Source organism: Ammospiza caudacuta, chromosome 4 (genome assembly GCF_027887145.1).
Source record: "Ammospiza caudacuta isolate bAmmCau1 chromosome 4, bAmmCau1.pri, whole genome shotgun sequence".
Lineage (NCBI taxonomy): Eukaryota > Metazoa > Chordata > Aves > Passeriformes > Passerellidae > Ammospiza > Ammospiza caudacuta.
Window position 1 is genome coordinate 57,439,041 of NC_080596.1, and position 25,253 is coordinate 57,464,293.

The following is a 25,253-nucleotide window of genomic DNA, read 5'->3' on the forward strand; positions in this document are numbered from 1 at the left end:
TTTCTCTTGCAATACCATGACCTCTCTCACCACTAAATTTCAAGACAGAAATTTGAACAGCACCTAGGAAAAACTGGAAATAGATGTTCATCCATGCCACCTAAAGTACTAGCAAAAAAAAAAAAAAAAAAAGGCAAAAAAAGCACAAAACAGACCAATTAGTCCCTGCAGACCAGTAAAGCACCTAAGAACAACTAGCTCATGAAGAAGATGAGTTTTCTCACCTATTAAGCATCAGAAGTGTGGAAATGCACCGTGATTGTTTGAGACAACACTCTCCAGAGACAAACAGCACCAACCGTGATAATTTAGTTGGCAACCGTGTCAGAAAGTGCAGAGGGAGCAGGTGGCCAAGAGCCCAGAGCCCCTGCTCTGCTCCTCTGCCAGCTCCACAGCAAAGTGCCAAGGGAGAAGTTACCTGCTCCTCAACCCTGCTGCTTCTCCCTTCTCCCCAACAGCAGGAGAAAAAGTATTAGTGTGACTCGTGTGTGTATCCCTGAAAAGCTCCCTGCCCTCACACGGGCTCGGGAAAAGGCGCTGGCGGAGGGTGCAAACGCAAGGGGCAGCACCGCGGCACTGAACAGCTCCTTGCCCTGCTCCACCCAGTAATGCCCCCCGACGGGAAAGCTGAGTATCTCATGGACCTAACACATTTATCCCTCACATTTAAGAAAGAAAAAAGATATTAGGAATATTTAAACGAACTTCTCTTAGGTGTCTGTGCAGTACATCTCAGCACGAGACTTGAAACGAACTTTGTCACAAACAGACATCCTTCTGAAAGCATCAGAGCTCAGACTTCAACTCTAAACTTTCGATTCCCAAATACCAAAACTTGTTTTTAACTTCAACGTGAACTTTCAGGGCACTGCTCTTACAGGAAAGAAGAAATCCGACCGAAAAACAACCAATACTTAAAGATATGAAAAGTGAATAACAGAGTGGAAGAAATTTCTCTTGCTCAGCCTTGAATTCTCATTTCAAGGAAGCTGCAGTCAGCTGGAGAGTTCAGAGAAAAGACATTCGTGCAGAAAGCATCAAGCACAGAAAAGCAAGGTCTCACAAAAAGCACTTCAGCAGTTATCAGAAGAGAAAATGCTGAAAGTAGCGCTTCATTCAAGTTATGCTAAGTTTTTGTCTTTTTTGCAGCAGTGCGCTAGGGGAAAAAAAGCTTTTCCTTCCTGAACCAGCCTGTGAAACGCACACAGCATCGCTGTGCGTCCCGCTCATCTCCCGCACTGGGGACTTTTCAAACGCACTCGCCCCAAAAGTTACTCCAGATGTGAACTTGGGCAGAGAGCGGGCAGAGCACCGCGACACGGCGGTGTGTGTGTGTGCGGGAGCCGCCAGCTGCCAGGGACCGGGCGGGTGCCGGACGCGCGTGTGAGGAGCCCCCGAGTTCCGGGCGCGGGTCACTCACGGTCTCTGGAGCGGCTCCTCGGGGAGGGCAGCGGGGCCCTGCTGCTGCTGGAAGGAGCGCAGCGACTCGAAGGCCTTCGTCAGCTTCTCCATGGTGGCCATATCCGCTCCGCCCGCGCCGGCGGCACCGGCCCGCGCTCCGACCCGCCCTGTCACGGGCGCCTGGCGGGTCCGAGTGCCGTCCCGCTACCGCTGGCGCTGCCCCCGGGCTCGCTCCCGGCGCTCTGCCGGCGCTCTGGTGAGCCCCGGCCCGTCACAGCCGCGATGAATGGGGCGGGCGCAGCTCGGGGCCGCGGGCGCTTCCCGTCCGCCCCGCCGCCATCTTGATCCGTCCCGTCGGCCCCCGCGCGCGGGCCCCGCCCCCGGAGCTGGCCCGCCCCTCCTGGAGCTGCCCCGCGGCCCGGGGCCCGAGTGCGCATGCGCACGCGGCACCCCGGCCTGGCGTCACGCGCGCCTTTACGTAGGATCACACAGGGGAACGCGGGCAGCGAAAGGGGCGAGGCAGCTGCGAGAGCGACAGGCGCCTTGACCAATCAGAAGGAGGCTCCGCCCCTCGCCCCGTGCCGGAGCCGCCGTGCGCTGCTCTGCGGCGCCCCCTGTCGGCAGCGGCCGCGCGCGGCTCCGGGCAGGACCGGGCCGGGCCGGGCAGGGCAGGGCAGAGCCGCGGGTGGGAAGCCGGCCCTGGGAGCCCATGGGAGCCCCTGGCACTGGCCCGCGGGGAGCCGCGTTCTCAGAGGCACCGCACGGACCCCCCCGGCAAGGCGGGAGCAGCCGCTCCGGGGCCGCGCGTCACGGGGCACAGCGGGTAACGCCGCAGCCCCGCAGCGCAAGCGGCGGCCAAAGGCGCTGCCGGCGCTCCGGTTTTATTTTAGGCTGCGGAGACTCTTGCCGGAACAGGACTTAAAACTTGGCAGCGTACGTGCTGCCCTTTCAGCGCTCCTCTCCTGAGCGGGGACCTGCTTCATCAGAGGATATTTCTGCACACACATATTAAACATACAGGATACAAGAGAGACAGTATAGAATATTTAAATCATTGATTCCATTACTAAACACTTAGAAAAAATCAACAGTACTGTGAAGTTTCCAATTGCGACCACTGATTTTAATATATCTACTTGTTCATACAGACATTAAATGACAGCTGATAAGAACAGGCAATTCAACTTATCTCACACACATGAAACTGGTTCCAGCAATAAAAATGGAGAACAGCTCTTAGAAATTCTAAGAAAATAAATTTCCAGTAATTCAACTTGGTTGAATCAACATGAAGGAATGAAGCTCATGTCTCTGAATATTCAGGCCGACAGAAGTCATAGCTAACATTCTTGCCAAATATTCACTAGAACAGTGCTCTGCCAGTTACCTTTATTAGCATGTTAATAAAAGACAAACCATTCGAAACAGTCCTCTGAACAGAAACCTATCCTTAGTCCTGAAAGCAATTCAGCTTAAAGCAAAGCCTTATTCCAATATAGAAGTGCTACAAAATGTGAACTTTTAAGGTAAAACCAGTATTTCTCCCGATTATTTTATGATAAAGCTTGCAGACACATTTCTCTGGAACGTGTGGATAATCATGAATTTTTTATTTAGCAAATGAGACATGATAAAAGATGACAGCAGAGTTGGAACGCTGCACACTCTGTGCATGTGCCACTCCACACACACTTCGAAATACATTTAAGCACAGTAAGAAGAGCACAAGCTCTTATCAAAGATTAAACAAGGCACCAGCCAAGGCTGTTGTGAAGCTTTTGATCAGTGTGCCAGTCCCCGTGGGCTGCAGACTCACGGCAGGAGCCCAGGCAGTGCCTGCCCTCAAGCTCGCTGCTCTTTGTTCTCCCTGCCTGAGCGGCTCATTAGTGAGAGCTAACTGGGAGGTATCTCAGGGTATCAGGTTTTTCTTTCGTCAATACCTTATCACTAAGTTCTCCTGGCCCAAACTGATCCGTGGTGTTTTTGCCTGGATCATGTCACTGATCTGCTCCACAAAACCCACACTGGCAAAAATAAAGTGGTGCAAACCAGGCAAGGGGCAAGAAAAAGCAAGGCAGGATTAGAGAACAAGTACTTTTGTAAAGTCGGTGTTGCCACAAAGAAAAATGAAGTTCCAATTAACAGTGTATAGCTAAAAGATTATAATCTGAAATGTAAGGGATGACAACTAATTAATCCCATCCTCCAGGAGAAAAAAAACCATGCTTTTACCTTGTCTCTTAAAATATCCTCCTTATTTAATGTTTTAAGATGAGCATGTCAAGAGTATTTTTCACCTTATCCTGAGGTCTCACTTTGGCCAGCATTTCTGCATTTCCATGAACAATTCAGCAGGTACTTGGTCCTACTCCATGAGACTTCAGGAGGAGTCTCAGTGGCCCACTGGTTTGGCATATGCAGGGAAAATCTGCAATATGTCACAGCCTGGCTGTGTCTTTTTAAGGTCATTTAATTTGAAGCCCTTTTGGAGAGCATTTGGGGGCTTTGTCCTTCAGCTCATGTTATAAAATTACAATAAATGTGCAAATGAAAAACAGCCCATGCCGATAATTCTGTCTTTTCACATGGAAATTTATGCAGAAATCTAGATCCAGACCATGAGATAAGGTATCAATTGAGCCAGTGCAGCAGAACTAGGGCATCTTTTCCTGGATTCAACTATCTTACATTGGTAAAAAGCTTATACAATGCAGGAGACTTTCTGCTTCAATAAATTTGAAATTTATTTTAACTACAATGTTTTTTTTCTTTTTCTATCCCAGCTACCACAATAGACATGGTAAATAAATCACATTAGACAGTAATACGTGTGGGTGAGATATGTGGCAGTGTTTTGCTTTTATTTCAGGAATTACAATGCTAGAACGTCCAGGAAAACAGCTCACAGAAGAACAGTCAGTGGTTGGAGATGCTGGAAGTAACACATCACATTTAACAGTCAGCTTCCTATGCCTGGAAAGAATTCTGGTGGTTTGGACATATCTGAATCATGGAAAAAAGTTGCCTACATCTCATGTGCAAAATTTAAGTTATACCACAAGAACAATTATGAAATAAAAAAGAATGTTTCATTCAACAGAAAATACATCATCATCACCGAATAAGCCAAGTGAGTAATGAAAATCAAAGTAAATATGACTTCAGTTTAAGGATGCTTTCCAATAATTTGAATTTCACTTCCTAAAGAGAAGTGTTTTCTGAAAACCTACACTAAAATGCAGATAATAATTCCAATGTTAAATTCATATCATGATGAAGTGTAAACCATAGGAAAATATTACTTTTGTTGTCATATTTTAGTAACTTGTAAACAAGTATCCTCCATTCATACAAATGGCAATGAGAAAATTCTTATATCAGTGTAGTCTGAAAAATAATTGAAGTGCATTCTAAGAATGGATTGTTAGTTGGTTTTAATTGCATTTATATTATATTTGCTTATATATTTGATTTATAAACCAGACGATTTTATTCTGATTTGGAGATAACTCTCTTTCACACTCAAAACCTTTCAGGACTACTGTTTTAAGAATGATTTGGGAAAAAAAAAAAAAAGAGACACAAGAGATATTAAAGGCTAAGGTTTGTCAATAACACTCTTGTTACAGACATACCACAGGGTTTTTTTCCCTATTTACTATTAGTTTTAAGTGCTCCTTTTTTCAGCTGAGACTGTTCTGTTTTTTTATAATCCAGAAACAACACCATCTCTATATTTTGAACACACCTCAGGGGGCAGGGAAAAGCTGACACCTTTCTTACTAGAGAAAAACAACCCTGAGGCATGAATATCCTATTCTTCTGATCACAACATTGAAAAGCATTAAGTAAACCAATAAGACACTGGTACATTGTTTCACAGTTTCTGAATTTTGAGCTAAATAGAGAGGTTTGAGGTACTCACAAGCAAACATGAAGATTTACATACACAAATGCTTGGAAATACACACCACAGGAAAGGAGGGTTGATCTCATGCAAATAACTCCATGGAATTCCATAGGTCTTTCCAAGTCTTGCACCAGTAGAACATTGGATTGTTAGAGCCTTCTAACATATGGGTCTAGAGAATGCTGAATTACAAGAAGTTATGTTGGCTTCCCCCATCCCACTCCAACAGTTTCATGTAGTAAAAGGCTACATAATCTGTCAACACAACCTGCTATTTTCCCCCTTTGTTGTCCCAGTTTTGTCCTAAAAAAATCAAGAGCTAAGTTCATATTAAATATCTTGCACCGTGATATTTTGTTTTCAGGTGTTCTCCCCTCTCCTTAGCCTTTCCCTGCTCTCAAGATGCACCTCCAAGCTCCTTATACTACAGAAAAGGCCTTTAACCAATGCAGTCACCTTAGATTAAACAGCATAACATCTTCCCCTCCATGTACTGTGTAAGGAGACTTATGCTGATTGCTGATCCTTCCAGTTCCTTGTTTTTGCTAATTTTCCAGGGGATTCACATCAGATAAGATGCAGTCATTATTACATGCTTGTATTTCTAGCCAAAAAGGACAAATTTATAGGACAATAATGCCATCTTGAGCCTATTGGGGAAGAACCAATCAACTAACCAAAAAAAACCAAACCCCAAACCCAATGGAATTAGGTCACAATCCTGCAAACATGTACTCACTCAAAACAATTCAATAGTAGTATTCTGAACTTAGTTTAATTCCAAAAGTTTTTTCTTAAGTAAAACTTTATAAAAACAAACAAATTCTCACTTTTTTACAAGGAGTTCCTTTTTCCAAAGAAGCCGACATGTAAATAACCACTTCTTAGGAACAATTTCCCTTTTCTTTTAACCCTCTTTCTTCACAGATTCCTGGAAAATATATGTTAACCCTCAACACTCCAAAACAGAGAAGTGATTTTTAGTTTTTTTTAAGATTCCTCTCCATCCCATACAGAAAGAAAACTTGAAATACATGATAAATAGACTTTCAGAATTTTTTTTAATCTGTTAAAACCAATTTACTTCACAAAAATTTTTCTTCATCAAAAATATTCAGCTTGTGTCCGTGGTATTCTTGCCCAAATTTCAAGTTGCCCCACACAGACATTAAATCCAGACTGTCACCCTGCATGTCTACTGTTTATACAGTCACCTTTGCCTCAGAACAGCAAGCCTAAGATCTTAAAAATTCAAACCCCTTCATCAGGGAAACAATGACTGCTCCAACCATGTAGGTATTTATAAAACCCTTCTGTTCCTTCTCCATTTTTCCATTCCTCTCTTTTTAGAGTTCTTCTATTGCTGTGGTACAAAATAAAGAGGGTCAGGTCAGACTGCCAGCTCATTGTCTCACACATAATGGTTCTAGCCAACACCCTTACTTCAGATATTTCTGTCAAGTCTCCCATCCCTTCAGTATTACATCAGACCATCTTCCAGTAATTCATTCAAACTCTCTCTCCCTCTGCCAATTTCTCCCTTTGTACTCTCGAAAAGAGTAATTTTGCTGTCTTGTGTGCTGTTTTAGACTGGAGGAAAAATGCACCGAACACACAAGAAAATAGGTCCATTCCTCATTCCTGTGGCACAGTAGCCAAGAGGAACAATTTCAGAGAGACACCAGATGAGCCCCAGCAGGGTTCTGCAACACACTGGTTTTCCAATTTTTTCAAATTCTAATCCATTAAAACTTTGTCTTTAGAGACCAAATACCATGAATTAAAACCTGATGATGGGCTTGAATATCAAATATATCTTGTGAGTTTCTCAGAAGCAGGTGAAGTTTCTTCCAGTGGGTCTGCAGATCACAAGAGGGACCTTTTTGAGGTGGGGGTGCTATTCAGTTGCTCTGTGTGTACAATACATGTGTGGCCCAGTTGGTGCCCCAATGAATGCATGCACAGTTGAGACAAATCTTGAGAATACAGAACAAAATATGAAACTAAAATCATGTCTCCAACTCCATTATATTTCAAGTATCCAACTCAATTTTGAAAACAGAAGAGGCTCTTAATGAAATGTGCTCTTTAAAGTGACTTTCATACCCAGATGAAGTTTTACTAGAAGTTTACATAATAAAGAGTCTGACCTACAGTAAGTCCAGAAGAATGGAAGTTTGCCTAGCTTTCAAGCAGCTTTTGTCAGTTTAACTAATGGACATCAGGTAAACATAACAAATTTCAATACCAGTTCCATATCTGTATTAAGCAATCATTAAAAACATATTTTAATGTTTCCGTTTTAAAAGGCTATAAAAATACTTACATAATTAAATTCAATACTTAATGCTACCTTGCCCTTCCCCCAGTGGCAGTGATCACTGTCAACCCTAGAACATTGCATATCACAACATAAGCAGAGAGGATGTTAGTAAGAAGAGCCAGGCTTTGTTTTTTAACCCATTATAAAAACATAACATTCTACATGGAGTTAAAAACAACTTCATTTACAGAAAATAAAATAAAACTGTGTCCCCACAGGTAAAAAGAAATAATTTCAGTAAAGACAACAAAGTTTTTAAAATATAGTTATAAAATTTTGGCATAGGTTGACTTGCATGGTTCATGCCAAGAAACTCTATGGAGAGGATGTGTAAGATGGGTAGGAAAGAGAAGATGGGATACTTCAGTTTGAGGATTAAGCTAAATGTTCAAAGTTCTCTTTATACAGAAATACAGAAAGAGATTCTACAGAGCCTGATAATAAAGAGCAATTCCTAATAGCTGGCCACAGTGCACTGAATTCCTTTTTTTCTCTTAGCAGTTGCTTGAGAGATACATTAGGTAATAGCACTGCCATGCTGCTGGATAATACCAGAATTATTAAATTTATCAGTACATCAATTTTACTGTTAAGAAAATTGCTAATAAAGATCCTAATGATCAAGAAGAGTTTTACCAGGAGCATACAAAGTCAAGTTACAGTGATGCCATAGATACTATCTCTGTACTTTAAAATCCTTTTAGTATTCCTAGATTCATTCCACTGGGAAAAAAATAATCAAGATAAATCAAATACATACAGAAACACATTCACTCAAATGGCACTCATTGCTTTTTGTACAATTAAGCTTTAGTGAAAATATACATCTTAAAACAAATGAAGTACAAATGTACAAAAATCCTTAAACTCAGATAAAAAATATATATAATACAATTTGCTACAGAGATATAAAACATTTAATGCTTGCTCATCCTTTCTGATGAGCATAAAATGATTTAAAGTCTGGAGGACTCCTGCTCATCATCACTGCAATCAGACTTAAAGCAGACCTGCAAGAGAAGACAAACAGACAACTCAGCTGCAGAACTAATACTATTGTTCATTTGTGTGTTTTATGGGACACAGAAAGGCTGGGGGGGTGGGTATTTTTCCAGCACATTTTACTCCATGCTAAGTAAATGCTTTGGGAAACTCAAAGGAATCCATAACCTCAAACCCAATCTCTTCTTCTAACTTCACAAGACAATTAACTGCAATCCTATTAGTTCAAAACCAACTGAAAACTGTCAAACCATATTCATTTTTTAGGACTTCTTCTCTATACATAGAACCATATCTTGGGACAGTACAAATCCTGCTGATTTTTGGTTTGAAACGACTACAGTAAGACACAAGCTTTAACTTTAGCTATGTGAGAATATTAGTACACTCAGCCATCCCTTCTATTCCATTAGTCAAAATGGGGGGAAAGTGTATTTGAAAAGATGAACTAAAAATGACAGTACTATTATACATTCCATTAGCATTGTACCATTTTAGAAAGGTGAATTGCCAGCTGAAGACAAAAAATTTCTTCATGCAATTTTAATACACGGCCTTGCTGTGGCTACTTAACAATATGCACCTAGCAATTTTAAAATTCCATTTCTGCTTGAAAGCAAAAGTAATTTCTACCCTCTTCACTATTGGAATACACTCAAGCTTCTCAAGATATTTCCTCTCTATGTGCAGGCACACTGAGCAAGCAGAATTCTATATAACATTTTCAACTGCAAACCTTTACAAATAGTCTATTTCTTATATCCTGTAGACAATTACAATACATGATGTGTCTTCTAGGTGGTAAATACTCAATTCTCTGAACAGGAAATTCTTCTACTAAAGAGTAGAAGTCTGTGTGTAAGAAAAGGCTGTGCATTATCAGCTAGGTAAAGATCTATTATGTCATTGTTTTGGTGAAGGCATTAAACTGCCCAAGATATTTTAACATTTGTTTCATGGTGCCTCTCATTTATTTTGGGGATATTTCGACTTATTTACTTATTTATTGGATAGATACCTATTTTTGCATATAAACTTACTTATTTTTGCTTATAAATTTACTTATTACTAGTTTTTACACAGGGCCTCAATTATCTCTGAAGACATGTACACAGGTTTCATTAAAAATGGTAAAATATATAAGAAGCAGGACCCAAATTAACCTCTTTAGCAAAGGTCTAGAGCACAGTTTTTAACAGAACCCAGGTAAGTAGAGGAGGACAGAATGCTGAGGCAGGAAAGCCTCCTGTAGTTATAGGGATTACCATAATTTCTGAACTGTGGTGGAGAGGCAAAGCCATAACAAACCAGATTTCATTGGTTTCACAATGCAGTGAGCAACTTGGTTTTCCTATCACAAATTAATAATAATAAAAAAAGAATGGAAGTTAATTTAATGAAAGAAAATAAATGCCCTTACCTCTCCACTAAAAAGTCTGTGAAAGAAGCCTCTCTTTGGCTTAGGAGACTTCTCTCTGTCTGGCGACACAGTACCATCAGTTTCATATGCATTGATATCTTCAAAGCATCCCGTTTCAATCATCTTTGAAACATATGAAATATAAATGAAATATCCATAAAAGCCTCTCAAACAAGTTCCAGGTTGTTGTTGTTCCCTGGCTGGGTACTCCTAACACTTAAAAATTCATCAGCCAAACTATACCACTGTCTCCAAAAGGAAGCACAAAGCTGACATTGACTCACCTTGTGCACTCAACCAACTAAAGAATAGCAATGAGAGCACTCTCACACAGGTGTCAGGTACTCCCTTGCTTTTTTTGCATTCTTGCCTTTCTTATACTCATGATGCAATAAAGAGAAGCTTTTAGAACCAGAAACAGATTTTCCTTTCAGGTATTCTGTTCATTTTAGAGCAGGCCAGCCGAAAAAAAAAATTATCTCTATGCCCTTGACTGAACTTAATTAATAAACATGACATGGGAGGAAAAAAAAAAAGATATAACGAAGATGGGTCTCTGGAGAGAAGCAAAGGATTTTGAAATAATCTTTGTGTGCACAGAAACAAAAGAAATAAAACCACAATTACTGGGTACAGAAAGGACAGCAGGAAGAGTGAATGCCAAAATACAACCAACAGGCAGGGTCAGAAGGGGGGGAGTGGCTAATGGCCAAATCCAGCTGGCATTTACCAGTAAGTGCCACCAGTACACATCTGTCACAGCAGCTGGCAGCCAAAGGAATCACAGAATCACTGGGTTGGAAGAGACCTTCAAGATCATCGAGTCCAATCCAGCCCTAACACCTCAATTAACCATGGCACCAAGTGCCACATCCAGGCTTTTTTTAAGCACATTTAGGGATGGTGACTCCACCACCTCCTCGGGCAGACCATTCCAGTAATTTATCACTCTTTCTGTAAAAAACTTTTTCCTATTATCCAACCTATATTTCCCTTGGTGCAGCTTAAAACTGTGAATATACCTTGTAGAGGGAGAGAGGGCATAAAGAGGAATAAGAAGAAATGCAGCCTGCTTTTGTTGTAAACCAGGACATTGGGTAAATTATGGAATGGTGAGAGAAAGTCTTGAGAGGCAAAAATTTGAGGGAAAGCTCAGTAACATGAATTAAAAGAAAAAAATAAGCACAAATGTACCATGAAATCCGCAGTTCTTCCTTGAAGAACAGGAATTGCCATCACAAGAATTCTACAACTACTTCCAACTTTAACCCTCTCTGCAGGGTTAGTTATTAAGCTGCAGTGCATTTTTTAATGTCTAGATCATATTCTGAGGTTTAGAATTACAACATAGTATAGGAAATACTTCTCTCTCCAAGACTCACTGTTTCTCAGTGAAAGCTCTATATGTCAAATGATACCTTTTCAAATATCCTTAATGTAATGCAAAAAAAACAAAAGGAAAACAGAGGGGAATGTACTTTTTCCTCCAAATTATTCAGAAATTGCTCATCTTTTGTGTTCAAGCTTTAAATAAAATGCAATCATACTGGGAGAGAAATGACATTGGTAGAACTCAAGACAATAGCAATTTCAGAAAGTCACGAATAGATTATAATGGGGACAAGGCATTCATAACAAAACTACAATTTTAAGTAATTGTTACTGAGTGCTCTTGCTGAAACAGTAAATAGATTTGAATTGCATGCAGAGGCAGCAGAATTCTAGTACTCTATGCAGACTACTAGAATATTCATTCACTAGGCACACAAAACAAACTCTTAAGGGAAAGTCTGACTCAACTGATATTGAACTGTTTGTTTTGAAACCTTGAAAAAGGTGAGTCTGCAATTCTGTATTGCTGTCACTTGGATACTCTATTGATACACAGGCTATACACAAACAGCTTGCACTGCACCTATTTGCTTTTGAACACTTGGAATAGCATTCCATCCCTCTCCTGTCAACAGCAATACTGAACAACATGGGACTGAAGAACAAGGAAAGGGTGGTCTTACAGATACTAATACTGTTCTGTAAGCTGTGCCTATGATGACAAGATGCCAGACTTTGTTTATGCAAGTTTACTATAAATCTCAGTTTTTAGCAAGTTTCTTATGTTTTTGGAAAAAAAATTGTTAAGCCTCTCAGCAAAGAAGTCTAAAGCAGAAATGTCTTTACATCTCCTAGAGAAAATAATTATAATTATATATTTTATTAAATATTCTATACTGCTGTACTAAAGAAATAATCTTTTATGAAATGTGCATTACCTCATTTTGCCAAGGGATTGAGACACAACCCGTCACAAATTTGGAATAGAAGTCATCATCTGTGGTATCCAGGTTCACTCCTTTCACTGTTGAGAACTGCTCAATGTCCAGGACATCTTTACAATAAACTGCACGTGGCTGCAGTACAAGACAAGATTACTTCATTAAAGTTTTGGATCTGGGGACTTTTAGTTTGGTTTTATTTTCTCTAGATGAGCAAAAGAGAGCAAAATGTCTGCAATTTTACATTTCACACTGCTGATCAGCAAATTACATTATTCTATGGAACAGAAATACAAAGATGCTCTTCATAAGTAACCTGAGCAATTCTATCCATCCTGCAAGTAAGAGAAAAGAAATATCAAAGCCAGAAGCAGCTTGTTTGGATCTCAGTGATTATCATAATTCACTCATCTTCTGTCACCTTTCTTTCAACTCTGGAATATTTTCTTCAAAGCTATTCCTCATTTCTTCTGCATCTGAGCAATGGAAGGGGACTTTTATGGGGTAAGAAATCAGCTACAAAGCTCCCTAGGGAAATACCACTATTGTAAATTGTTTTGTGATCTCAGATGAAACACAACAATTAGTTATCATCAATAGCAACAATGGCATTCTCCTACCAGTGTAACTAACTTTAAAGGTTTCTCTGGAGTTCATATGACTGCTAACAGAATTATGACAGTTCTTCCCTTTTTAGATACTAATCAAATCTGTCTCACCTACTTACATCTGGCAAGAATGGAGGTTCTAACATGTTAGCTTCCAGCCTCTTGAAGTTGATGTTCTTGAAAATAGGATGTTGCTTTACAACAGCAGCTCCTCCTTCAGTGCAGCCCAGTCGTTCCCCTGGATTTTTAGCAAGTAACTGCAGATACATGGAAAAAAGCTGATCCATGATATAATCCCACAACTAAAAAAAATATAATCTACATACAATGTCTTTCAATCAGTTTATTTTGCTACTTGGGCTCTTATTAAGCAAATTTATCATGTATCAATTGGAACTATACCTGGAAACGCAAACAACAACATTCTGGGAACAAATATATTTTCAACAGACAAAAGAATGCCTCAAAGCACATTATTTGAAGATTATGCCCAAAGCTATATGAAAATATTTTAATTGATGTCATATTAAGAAGACTTGACAGTACAGACTTTGCAGTAGGCTTTCCTTTCAGGAAAGAGACTTCTATTTTTTCCTATGGGCTTAAGTAATGCATATATCTTGCATTAAATAGTACAGAAAACTTGTGAAGCTTTCTGTATAAATTTAAGAAGAAGCAAGATAGAAAAAAAAATTGTCTTGTAGATAACGTTTTATGTGAAGAAACCGTTGTACTACTCAGCCACTTGTTCCTATGCAGTATCCTATTTGAGCATGCTATTGCACTCCATCTACAATAACAAGTGGTCGAAGCAGTACTAGACCATTTCATTCATGTGATGAATAATTAATTTATGCAGCTTTCCTTCATCTTAAGAAAAGTTCTGAATTCTTGAAGTTTGATAACTGAACAGCTCATGAACAATCACAAACTTTCATATGAACTAAAGGAAGGTTTAGGAAATCCCGTTCCGAAAATTTTTCAAGATTTTAAAATAAAGTAGTTGGTCTCTTTAAAAGGATTAGAAATTTAATTTCCAAACCTCTATGTCTCTTCACCCACCATCCTGCAGATGGATTTTGCCTCCTCTGAAAACTTGTCTGAGTATGTTTCCTGGTCCTCCTTTACTCTGCGGTCAATCTCATCGCGTTTAACTCTTTCCTTGTGCTTCCTGAATGGAGACTGCCCTTCAATCATCTCATAAATCAAACAGCCAAGGCCCCACCAATCCGGACTGAATGTATACTTCTCGTTTTTGAGCACTTCTGGAGCTACAAAGCAAAAACAAACACACACCCACATCATTTCACTTTAAATTGACTAATTGTGTGTATTGGAAAAACTCTCAGGTACTCTCTCTGGGCCCTGTGCAGACATGTTTGTGTGACTCTTCTGTACTTTGAAGAAACTTTCATTTCTACAGTGAGAACTCTGTTTATATTCAAGAGAAAAACTTAATTTCTTGAATGCTTAAAACCAGTATTCTTTAGAGAATGGAAAAAAAACCCCTGAGAATGAAGTTTTCCAAAGCATGGAAAGAAATGTACTGTCACAGTAATTTCTCTGTTTACCTGTGACCATAAATCTCTTTGAATCCCAGAAAAAAATTAGGTGCTTTGTTAAAGTTCTGCCTAAAGCTGGAATTTTCATTTAAGTTTTCAAGTTTATCAGTAGGCTTACAATTAAGTAACATCTACAAATGCATATTTTAACCTTTCTTCTTCCCATAACATGTCTAGTAACTAATCCAGGTCCAATACAGTTCTTAAATTCACAGAAGCAAATTTTCTGGTAAAATGTAACTAGCAAAGGATGCTTTACATACCCATGTAACCAACAGTCCCAACACGTCCTCGGACAGTTTCACCTTCTGGAATCTGCACAGCCAATCCAAGATCTGAAATCCTGATATGTCCTATTTATGTTAAAATAAATTATACATAGTCAGCCAATTAATGAAGTAAAATAATGAAGTACTATCACTTTTAAAACAAAAAATTTCTATTGCACATCTCATAAAAAACCCCACTGCAAAGTATCAAAAGATTCATATAGCCCTAAGTTTATTTAACTTAACTTGAAAAGAGTGTTTTATTCAGCTCCTCCTTAAAAATGTGCAGAAAGAGAGGCACAGATATAACTGATTTTCTGAAGGTCAGACAAAAATAATTTGCTCTTAAGCACTCTAATTCCTAGCTTTGGCATAGGCCGCTGTTCTTGGACAAAGAGAAATGCTCATTTCAGATTCTGCATCTATGCATCAGACACTTGTGGTTTTCCATTCTGCATACCCACCACAAGCCCTTAGCTTTCTGACTTCTTAGTAAAACTTCAAAATTAATTTATTCCAAATGTGAGAAAACTGTAGCCTGTACTGAGAGAGCTCTTTTTCATGTAATGAAGTACCCCAATAATGCCAAACATGAGTACTTGGAATTGCTATCCCCACTCCCACCCCAAACCAAGAGCAGCCCAGTCAATAATCCACTCAGAATTATTTATATAGTAACATGTCAGTTCAATTCGGGGATTTCCTCTTCTCATAAGTCACTCCTAAGTGGAAAACAGCTTTTATTGCACTTTATCAGCCAAATGTCTCAAGCTGATGACCTTCCCCTATCACACACGGCCTTTAGAGCTGTACCTCTAACAGAAATCATCTGGCAATGGACTGGTTTGTCATGCACTGCTCAGTGGGGAACCAGTCCAAGCAGGGCAATGGGAATAAATCCACCCCACTCTCCCTTACATTCCCATGGATATTCCCATTCTTTGTTGGATAGACTCCTGAACTGTTTCAAGCACATTCAAGCCATTTCAAGGCAAGAACTGCATTGACATTTTAATGTAAAAACACATAAGGTACTTTCTCAATAAAAATGTAAAAGTCTAGACAGAAGAAAGGACAATTACATTTCCAATTCAATTCTGAAACAATTTTGTAGAAAGATTTGTGGCAAAAATGAAAAAAAAGAGCAAAACTCACACTTATTTCTAATACTGGTTATAAGGACAGGGATACTATTTACAGAAACACCACAGACTCACAGAATGATTCAGGCTGGAAGGGATTTCAGAAGGTCTCTAATAACACCTTCTGAGCAAGCAGGCAGCCCAAAGTGTCCCAGGCTTTTAAAATACTTATTTAGAAAGCCTCCAAGAGTGGACACTGCATCACCTCTCTGGGTAGCCCATTCCAATGCCCAATTAACCTTTGTGCATACATGCTGTGGCATTCAAAAAGCTCTACAGCATCAATATTAGTCAACAGCACATTAAGTTCTTATGTACATGTGTTAGATAATCAGGGGATGGAGAGAGAGAGAGAGAGAGAGAGAGAGAGAGGAGAAAGTCAAGTTCCATTTTATATACTGGTTGGAAATAAAGTAAATAAAGTAATGCTCTGGAGCAGCAAATGCTATTTTAAATACATTCAGATGCTCTTGTATTCCCTGACATCTGATGAACTCCTTTTCAAGTGCAAGATCTGAGCTCCTGAAGAGATTTTCTAATTAGTCTCCTGTGCTCTCTGGAACTAGATCAAAATATCCCTGGCAGAGAGGAAGCATTCTAGTGCAGTCCTGCAAGGCTACATTTTTCCTCAAAGAACCCTTCAGCTTTTCTAAGACATTGCTGGAGAGAAAAATTAAAGAATGCATTTGATGTCTAGCAAAGCTTTAGCTCTTGGAAAGTGACTTCTCTCAAGCATTATCTTTTTTGAAAATTATCAGTCAGAACATGCTGACTTTAAAAAAAATTGTGTGCTAATGACTTCAAAAACAGTTTTTCCTCAACTAAAATGCTCAGCAGTTGCAAGAACAAACTTGTAATATTAATCCACAGCTTAGAAGAGAATTCCTGCACATGTTCCACAGTCAATTCAAAAGATTCTGGTAATGACTTGCATACAAAGTCATTAAAGAGAATTAATTTGGCTTTTGACAAACAAAGGACTACAAACAGTTCTTCATGTTGTTTGTACTTCCTTGATCCCGTCCAGCCACATATGCATCAGAGACCATCAGACCTCTCTTAGTCAAAATGTTAAAACAGAAATACTTCAGATTTATCCCACTGTCTAAACAATCTGGTTTACTAAGTAAAATTCTGCCCCCCTCATCTAACAAATCATGTTTCCATAATTGAAGAAAAGACAAACAAAACAAATCCATGTAAAAATTTTAGTGATATTAAATCAAGAGGAGGGGGAAAATGAGGAGCAAAAGGGAAAAACTAGCCATTTGAAGGTAGAATATTGACCCTTCATAAATATTAATGGTTGACTCCCAAAGTTTTCCCCTGCTTTCTAAAAAGCAAGGCAGTATTGTCTTTGCTAAATTAAGATTCACCAATGAAGTCTCTTTTGTTATATATTTCTGGCTTGGTATTAGAGGTATAATTCCTGATTTCAAATTAATTTTCATTTTTACTCACCACAGTCATCAAGAAGTATATTCTCAGGCTTCAAGTCTCTACAAATTAAACATCAGAAATGTGAATTAAGCAAAGACAAAACTATAAGCCCTCAAATGCAACAGATTCAACAGAAAACAACTTGGTTCTGACTGAAGCAATTTTTCCAGTTCCACCTATAAACAAAAAAAATCTGTGAAGCTGATGACCTATAATACAAATAGTTTAACCAGAGAACTAGATCCACTGTCCCTGAACTCTTTAATCCTCTTTAATTGACATTACCATAACTATTTAATTTATATTAACAAAGGCAACACAACACTAAAGTCCTGATATAAAGAACCAGTATTTACACCCAAATTTGTGTTCATAAGTGAAAAGCATTTCTCCTGAGGAATATCAGCTTGACAGTGGTAAAATACAAGTGTTTGCTGCAGTTTGATGCTGACCCCTTGCTATATTTCATCTCCAGGCATCAGAATATCAACAAAGAGTAATAATCCCAAGACTAAGCACAAGCTTAATATCATTCATTCAAACTCAATTTCTTTAATTTGGCCATGCAACTTTAAAGCTTCCTAGACACTTCACCTAGTTAAGATTCTTTGCAATAACTTTCTAGAAGTTTCCTATTACTTTTCTGTAAACATCAAAGTTTCACAAACAACATTTTTTAACTATTAAATGATAGCAAGACTCAGGAAATACTAAAAGAGCAATAAATTCAGCATTGCAATTTTGCATCTTGTGCATTTTTACTTTGAGAACAAAAGAAAATATTGAATGGAATGTTTGAATTTTTCCCTGCTCAAGGAAAATTTGGGGAGTCATTCAAGCTGAATCAGAAGTTTTGCTAGGATTTATCCCTAGCAGATTCTCCTGAAGATACACATACATATATATATATATGCATGAAAATTTGTATAAAATGTATAATGTACATTATTATTTATAATAGTGCACTAAACATTGTTATAATATATATTGTTAATTTTTAATGGTTATTTTTTATATGTGTGTAACTGTGGTATGCATCAGTAAGCATGTGGACTGAGATGGTCTCTTAGATTTATTCCACCATAAATATAAGCCAGAAATAGACACATAAAACCCAGTAGTTGGCTAAAGAATCAGCTATTGAAATAGATTCTTAAAAACAATATGTATCTATACATATATACATACAGTTGTGACAAGAAGAAGAATCTGAATAACATAAAAGAAAAAAATTTAGGAAGAATGACTCTAGAGTTGCCATTCTAAATGAGAGAAAACTGTTCACCAAAAAATCTAAGTAGGGTTTTTCCCCCCACATATTGGTTAATTGATGTTCTGTAATATGCGTATTCATGGTAAAGTTTCATTATCTTATGATATTAACTATATACAAAAGTCATAAAGATGCTCTGCTTCTCATGGTTTTAAGTCTCAACAATCCTGATAATGTTAATAAATGGATATTAAATACGAGATTACAATAGCAGAGAAACCAGGAGAGATCAGAGGTAAAAAAACTGAAGAACACTAGGATTTGACATAAGTGTTTGAAAGTTGTTTTGTGGGCAAACAGCTAACAAGTTGGGCCTAAACACGGGGCTGTGGTTTGGGCTCTTTTGTTTCATTTGGGCTTTTTTTGTTATTTTGTATTTTAAACAATCAGTTTTGTTTTCATTTGAACAATGTAAAATGACCTACTTGTAGCTGATGAAATGTCTCACCCCTGCTTCCCTCCTATGTGTATGCCAAAACACAGTGTGTAATATTGCAAGACTGGCCAAATTCTCTAGGGAACCACATCCAACCACCAGCATAAACCTGATTCACTCTGCTTCTGCCACTTCCCACTCTGTGTGTCTGTGTGTGTGACACCTGGTGTTACACAGCACAAGTACAAGGAAAGCATTCTTGGTCCACCACTAAGTTTGTTTGCTTGTTCTGTAACATTAATGCATACCAGGGGTTAAATGATGTATGTACAGAGACAAAACAGAGCATTAAAAGCATACAATCTCAATTGCAATGCATAAAGCTTCTGATAGTTTCATTAATTCAAAGGCAATAATAATTTTATTGGAGGAATCTGAAACTAAAACAGAAGAAGGAGCTTTTCACATGGGCTATGACTATCCTGTTACCTTTGGGAGTGTAACATGCAATGCAGCCAGGGACTTCTAGAGTGTGAATTACTTTAGAGTGGGCAGGAATAAAATGCCATACTCCTAAAACTTATGCATTAAAATTATAAATTAATTTGCTTTGTAAATCATAGTTTAATTTCATTTTATACTGTTTTAAAATATATCAAGCATCAAGACTTAAATCAACAGCAAGAAGACATAAGACATATATTCCTAGGGATATGCCATGAAAAGGGCAACTAAGTTTTTTTTTTATTCTTTTCCTACAAAATTAAAATACAAACTTGTTTCAGTAGAAAACAATTAATATGTTCAACATTGAAGAGATGTGGAAAAGTACAAGTAAGTGTAGATGACACTCACCTGTAAACAATTCTCTCCCTTTGCAAATCCTCCAGACCACAGCACAGTTCTGCAGCATAGAAAATAGCCCTTTCTTCATCAAAGCCAGGATTTCCCATGTTATATATGTGAAACTTCAGATCCCCTCCATTCATTATGGTTAACACTAAACACAGGGCATCTTTTGTCTCATATGTATAGGATAAACTAACCTAAAAATGGGCATAGTGAGAACACAACCATTAATCATTCATAAACCCCAAAACAATTCACAGATCTTTTTTCCAATACAATCAACTTATGAATCCTTTTTTAAGGCAAAAAGAACAAGTGGAAAATCATTCCTGCAGAGTACTGGTAGACACAAAGGAATTCAGACTAATTTGCCTGTGTACACAAACCAGACACACAACTCAAAAGCTTAGTGGCAGATCTGTTCAGATACCCAGAAAATACATTTATTGATGATGCCCCTCAGCTGCATGCTACCTGTATTACTCTTTGTCCAGGCAGCATGAGCATATTCCTGATTTTATTAATATCTCATGAATTATGCACTGCCAAACCATCTTCCTGAACTACGAGACTCAAAACTGCCCTAGAGGAACTCAAATTATTTTAAATCAAATGTGTAGTTTCTATTCCTACCCCTGCCTCCCCCCAGATAACTGCACATTTCCCTCATTTAGAACTTGCCAACAGTAAAGACTCAGTACAACTCCTTACAATCTTTCTTCTCACTGTACTTGAAATGTGGTGCTGATAGGCAAGGACAAAGCACCACATTTTTTTCAGGTTTTAGGTAAAAGATTTTAAAGTGCATTTAAAGTTTTAAAGTAAACTTGTGAAATAAAACAAAACCCTCCCCACTTAACACAATGTAATATACCACAAAATTTAACTGCTTAAGTTACAAATTCATTTGCAATAAAAAAAGTTATGCTATGCAAATGATCATCTGGTAGGATCTTCAAAATTACCTACCTTGTACGAAGGGCAATGGAATTCAAACATACTTAGCTTACATTAGGTAAACTAGCTAGGTAAAAAAAAAAGTAGGGTGGGTTTTTTTTAAACTCAAAACATTTATTTTAAATGTGTACAAGTAATAATTGTTTTAATTCAGTAACAGAACCAAACTCTTCCTTCAGAAGTATAAATACAATACTAAATAATAAAACTAAATAAATACAGAAATCAGCTACTCAAATCAGCTACTCAAGGCATAGCTTCCCATTTGGTGGTTTTAACTGCTGTGTCCAGCTATTTATGACTGTACTTGTGACAGAGGCATGACAAGTTATCTGCCCACTTCAAAACCAGCATTACTGCAAATGCTAGACCTAGATCTTCTCTGTTGCATAAAAACCACCATTGGATAGCAAGAAGAAAATAACTCATCCTCAATTTTATAAAGCAATTTCAAATTCAACATGGATCAATTATTGATTTACAGTGTTTACATATGCTGAAAAAAATGTTACTCAAAAATAGAAGTTTCACTGTTTTAATAATTTATGGATCAAGTCAGGTACTCCCTGGATTCAGTTTCAATCAATTTAAGCACAGAAGCCTTGTGCAAAAATAACATTAGCATATTTATACAAAACCATAATTTACAATAGTTTAAAATATTAATGTGTCTGGCCAGCAAGTTCTTAATTTTTCTTGTAGCTGGCAGTATTCTACAGTGGTTTTTCTAATACATAAAACTTATCAGAAAATGCATACATACATGTTTTATACATATATATTTATAAATAACTTTCACTACCCTCTAAAACAAGTACTTTAAAATCCTCTGAACAGCAATACAAAATTTATAAGTAAATGGATTTCAAACCAAAGCAAAGTGTATTTGAAATTAACATTTAAATGACATTTCAATTAAAAAGTAAACATTACCTGGGGAAAGTTTTACTTGGTGTATCTTTGAACATTTTAACTTATGCTGCTTAGTAATTAGAGCTACTAACAGAGCATAATTTACATAAGTTACAAATGCTTAGGTATTAAAACTAAGATTTCCATTACATGGAAATTCCATTAAAAAGTTAATTGTTTCACATCCAAGATACTGCTTTAAGCCTTGGTACACAGCAAAGCAATATAACCTGAATCAATACAGGATTAAAATGTCATGTTTGTCTTAAAATATATTAGCAATGGAGTAACAAATGCTATGAAAATACCTCAGGATATATAAAATTAAGCAGAGGACAAAGATTCAGTGGCATCAGCATGCTCAAACCCTGCCTTAATGTTCTGGCTGTCAGAAATAAAGCAGGTGGACCAAAAATAATACTTGTGCACTGAACTATTCCCAATCACATACAAAATGTATTTATTATTGTATCAATCATTCCTCTCATGCACTCCTTAAATCAATTTTAAAAAGAGTTTTGTGCCCACAAGTTCCTGGAAGAGATAAATGAAGCAAACAAGATAAACTTCTGAAAATAGAAAGTAGATACTTACTACAAACCTACTATTCACTTTTTCTAGAATTCTTTTTTCATTTAGAGCCATTGATTCCCCTTTCCTCTTCTTTATTCTCTTTTTTTCTAGCTTTTTGCAAGCATACATTTTTCCTGTTGCCCGTACTTGACAGGCACACACCTACAAAAAGAAGGATAGTGTGTCAGAGATGCTTGAGGCTTTTTAGATAAATTTAACTTTCTTTTCAACCTCTTTAATGCTGTCAGAAAATTATAGTCTGTAAGTATCAGAGCCGTTGCTCATTAAACTTTAAAGGTTCACAAAAACTGTAACAGAAGTAGAAAAAGTGATTATACAGAGGCAAGTACATTTCTTTGGGGGTTAAATAGTTTAGCAAAACTGTGGATCCTGTGTTAGTGAAACAAGTGACTACAGTAACAGTGCTAAGCGTCCTAGGATGTGTCAAGGACAAATATTCACATCACAATAAACCAGGAGAAAGATAATGGTAATTTAGTTGCACTCTCCTTCCATATAGGGCACTGGTTAAAATATGTACAGAGGCAGTTCAATAAATTATAAACAGAATTATTAAAATCTATAGATTTTAAATTAGGTTCATGAATATTCTACATAATTAGCAAATTGCAACTAAATTCTCATTTCCAAATGACATTTCTAAATAGAAGTGACTGTTGTCAGTCATTACAAATTTTCTGCAGCTTTGTGCATGACCTACAATGCTTTAACACATTAAAACAGTTTGCATTGACAACAGCTTGCCAGGTGATGTGTCAAATGTAGATTGATAGAGACAAGAGTTAAACAGACTCCCCTTTTTCTTTGATTCCTTTAGAAGTGCCTCGCAGAAAGATACTTCTGTACTCACCTCTCCAAATCCACCTTTGCCCAGTACTCGGTAATGCCTAAACGTGTGTTTGGTTACTGGCTGCCTGATTAACAGAAACAATCAATTACTGCAACAGGAATTACAAATGTTAGCAATCCCTCCCCACCCCGAGGTCTGTCTTCATTTTCTCCTTTTTGTTCTGACACATTTCTGAACAGATGCTGCCTTAACTTCCTGTAGAAGTACCATAATGAGCTGAATTTCAAACGAAAGGGGTGCTCTGCTAAGAAACGTGGGCTCCCTCATCTGGTCACCAGGCACTGCCGACAGCAGGAAGGAAAGCTGCCCAGGTCGGCCCTTTGCTGCCTCAGTCAGAGCCTGCCGTGCTCCCAGCACAGGCCATCGTCACCTCCTGCCGCCTCCCTTATTGACTCGCTGACACGCAGGCAGACTGTATTTCAGTGGGATCATGCTGACAATGTGGCATTTAAAAGGTAAACCATCGCTGATTTCACTTTGCTTTTTACTAAAGAAAGAGTTGTGGTATGCAAGAGCAGTTCAAGAGCCAATTTGTTAGGGTATTGATGCAGAGGAGGAGGAACAGATAACTGGAGGCAGTAGAGCTGTTGATCCCTCTATGCTAAAACTCTCCTGAATGTGTCAGAGCAGGGCTATCACAAGGGACTGGCTTTTCCTGTGTTTGCTTTAAATGAGCACTCACTCTTACTGCAGCTTTGCTCTTAGGACAACAGTGGAGGTTCATTTAGTAGAAAATTTGAGTGACTTCCCTAGTTCTCTTACTGGGTTTTGCAAACAATTCAGTAAAATAAAGACATTGGGTAATTGGAATTTACAACAAAATCAGTGCTCAAGCACCTTAATGTTTGAATGTGTGATCACAGTGGGCTGAATTTGAGTCAATTTGTGACAATTTCAGCCTTCTGAAAGAGTCTGGACACTCACCTAGTATTGATTTGAATGTACTACATTCTGATACATATATAATATGTAAATCTTGCTATCTTGTAATTACTAGATCTGAATCTGTACCACCCTAAAAAACCTAGTACCAATCCAATTACCCAGTGGGTTATAATACTAGATTAATCTGTTTACTAACTACTCATTAGATCAAGTTTGAAACTAAAGGATGAGAGTATTCCCAAGAAAGACTGGTATTCCACTGCACACTTGACAGCAAAATATTTCTGAATTTGCATCCAATGCCACTTAAAGACTTAAGATTTATCACTTAAAGGTTACAGACAGACAGTTCCATTGGAGTCCTGGTTCTCCTACTATCCATCAACATCATCCTTTACATCTTGTCTTTCAGATCATAATTTCTTAGACAGGCAATCTCTCATTCAGCACTCAGCTCTCCAGCATTTCCAGCATAAAAATCAAAATTTGCCACAAAGCAAAGCTAAATTATAATCCAAACATTATAAATAAACTTACTTTTCCAGCCATTTCCATTGTAAGAAACGGGAAAAATACACACTCTCCTGGTAAGCTTCAAAAGGTCTTTTGCTTAGGTACTCATGGACAATTCTAGCAGGAAAATAAACAGAAAAATAAAATCCATCTTCTTCTGAAAAAGGCTGTTGAAGCAAGAGGTGCTATCAATCTATAGACATATATTTAAACATATCAATGAAGCTGTAGGCAGAAAAACATCACCACTACGCTCTACCATGGTTTTGACCTAAATGTCTCACAAAGTGAGACAGAAAACTGTAACAGAAAATTGTTCCTGTCAAAACACTTGTGAAGGCCAAACTACTGCTGCTTATAGAACTAGACACTTTGACCTCTTCATTTTCATTGTCTTCAAACCCTCTTAAACATCAGCTTCTCAGCAGCTTTTTATGCATGTATGACCCTGCAAATATGAACTCTGAAAGAATCTACAAGGTTTCATGCATTCTTTGGAGACTGGTAAATACATTTTTTTTCTAGGATTTGAAATTGAAGTTCTAAAAGCCATATCCAAACCTTGAACACCAAGTACCTTAAAAGAACCACACCAAGATGGAGGTGGGGAGGGAAAGAAGTCATTCAAACTGTAGTCAGGTCTTTATTGGACAGGGGAAAGGGGATGATCTACATGAGACACTCCATTTGAGAC

General features: G+C 38.0%; 2 protein-coding genes across 6 annotated transcripts in view; both read right to left on the reverse strand.

Annotated features, from left to right (window-relative positions):
- The window catches only part of HTT (huntingtin), an 81,678-nt gene extending 79,959 nt beyond the window's left edge, over window positions 1-1,719 (reverse strand). Inside the window, exon 1 of the mRNA XM_058804176.1 lies at window positions 1,421-1,719. Coding sequence (XP_058660159.1) covers window positions 1,421-1,521 — 101 coding nt within the window. The 5' untranslated portion in view covers window positions 1,522-1,719. The remainder of the gene's footprint in view (window positions 1-1,420) is intronic.
- Window positions 1,720-3,407: 1,688 nt separating this feature from the next.
- Window positions 3,408-25,253, reverse strand: part of GRK4 (G protein-coupled receptor kinase 4) — a 39,437-nt gene continuing 17,591 nt past the window's right edge. For 4 of the 5 annotated variants that reach the window (XM_058804427.1, XM_058804429.1, XM_058804430.1 and 1 more), the window contains 11 exons: window positions 24,584-24,676; window positions 23,162-23,225; window positions 22,312-22,452; window positions 19,855-20,045; window positions 17,372-17,409; window positions 14,763-14,852; window positions 14,000-14,208; window positions 13,057-13,194; window positions 12,327-12,464; window positions 10,057-10,179; window positions 3,408-8,644 (listed from right to left, as the gene is read on the reverse strand). In XM_058804427.1, coding sequence (XP_058660410.1) covers window positions 8,591-8,644; window positions 10,057-10,179; window positions 12,327-12,464; window positions 13,057-13,194; window positions 14,000-14,208; window positions 14,763-14,852; window positions 17,372-17,409; window positions 19,855-20,045; window positions 22,312-22,452; window positions 23,162-23,225; window positions 24,584-24,676 — 1,279 coding nt within the window. In that variant the 3' untranslated portion in view covers window positions 3,408-8,590. Of the gene's footprint in view, window positions 8,645-10,056; window positions 10,180-12,326; window positions 12,465-13,048; window positions 13,195-13,999; window positions 14,209-14,762; window positions 14,853-17,371; window positions 17,410-19,854; window positions 20,046-22,311; window positions 22,453-23,161; window positions 23,226-24,583; window positions 24,677-25,253 lie in introns of all 5 variants that reach the window. The other variant, XR_009274731.1, reaches the window with a different exon arrangement.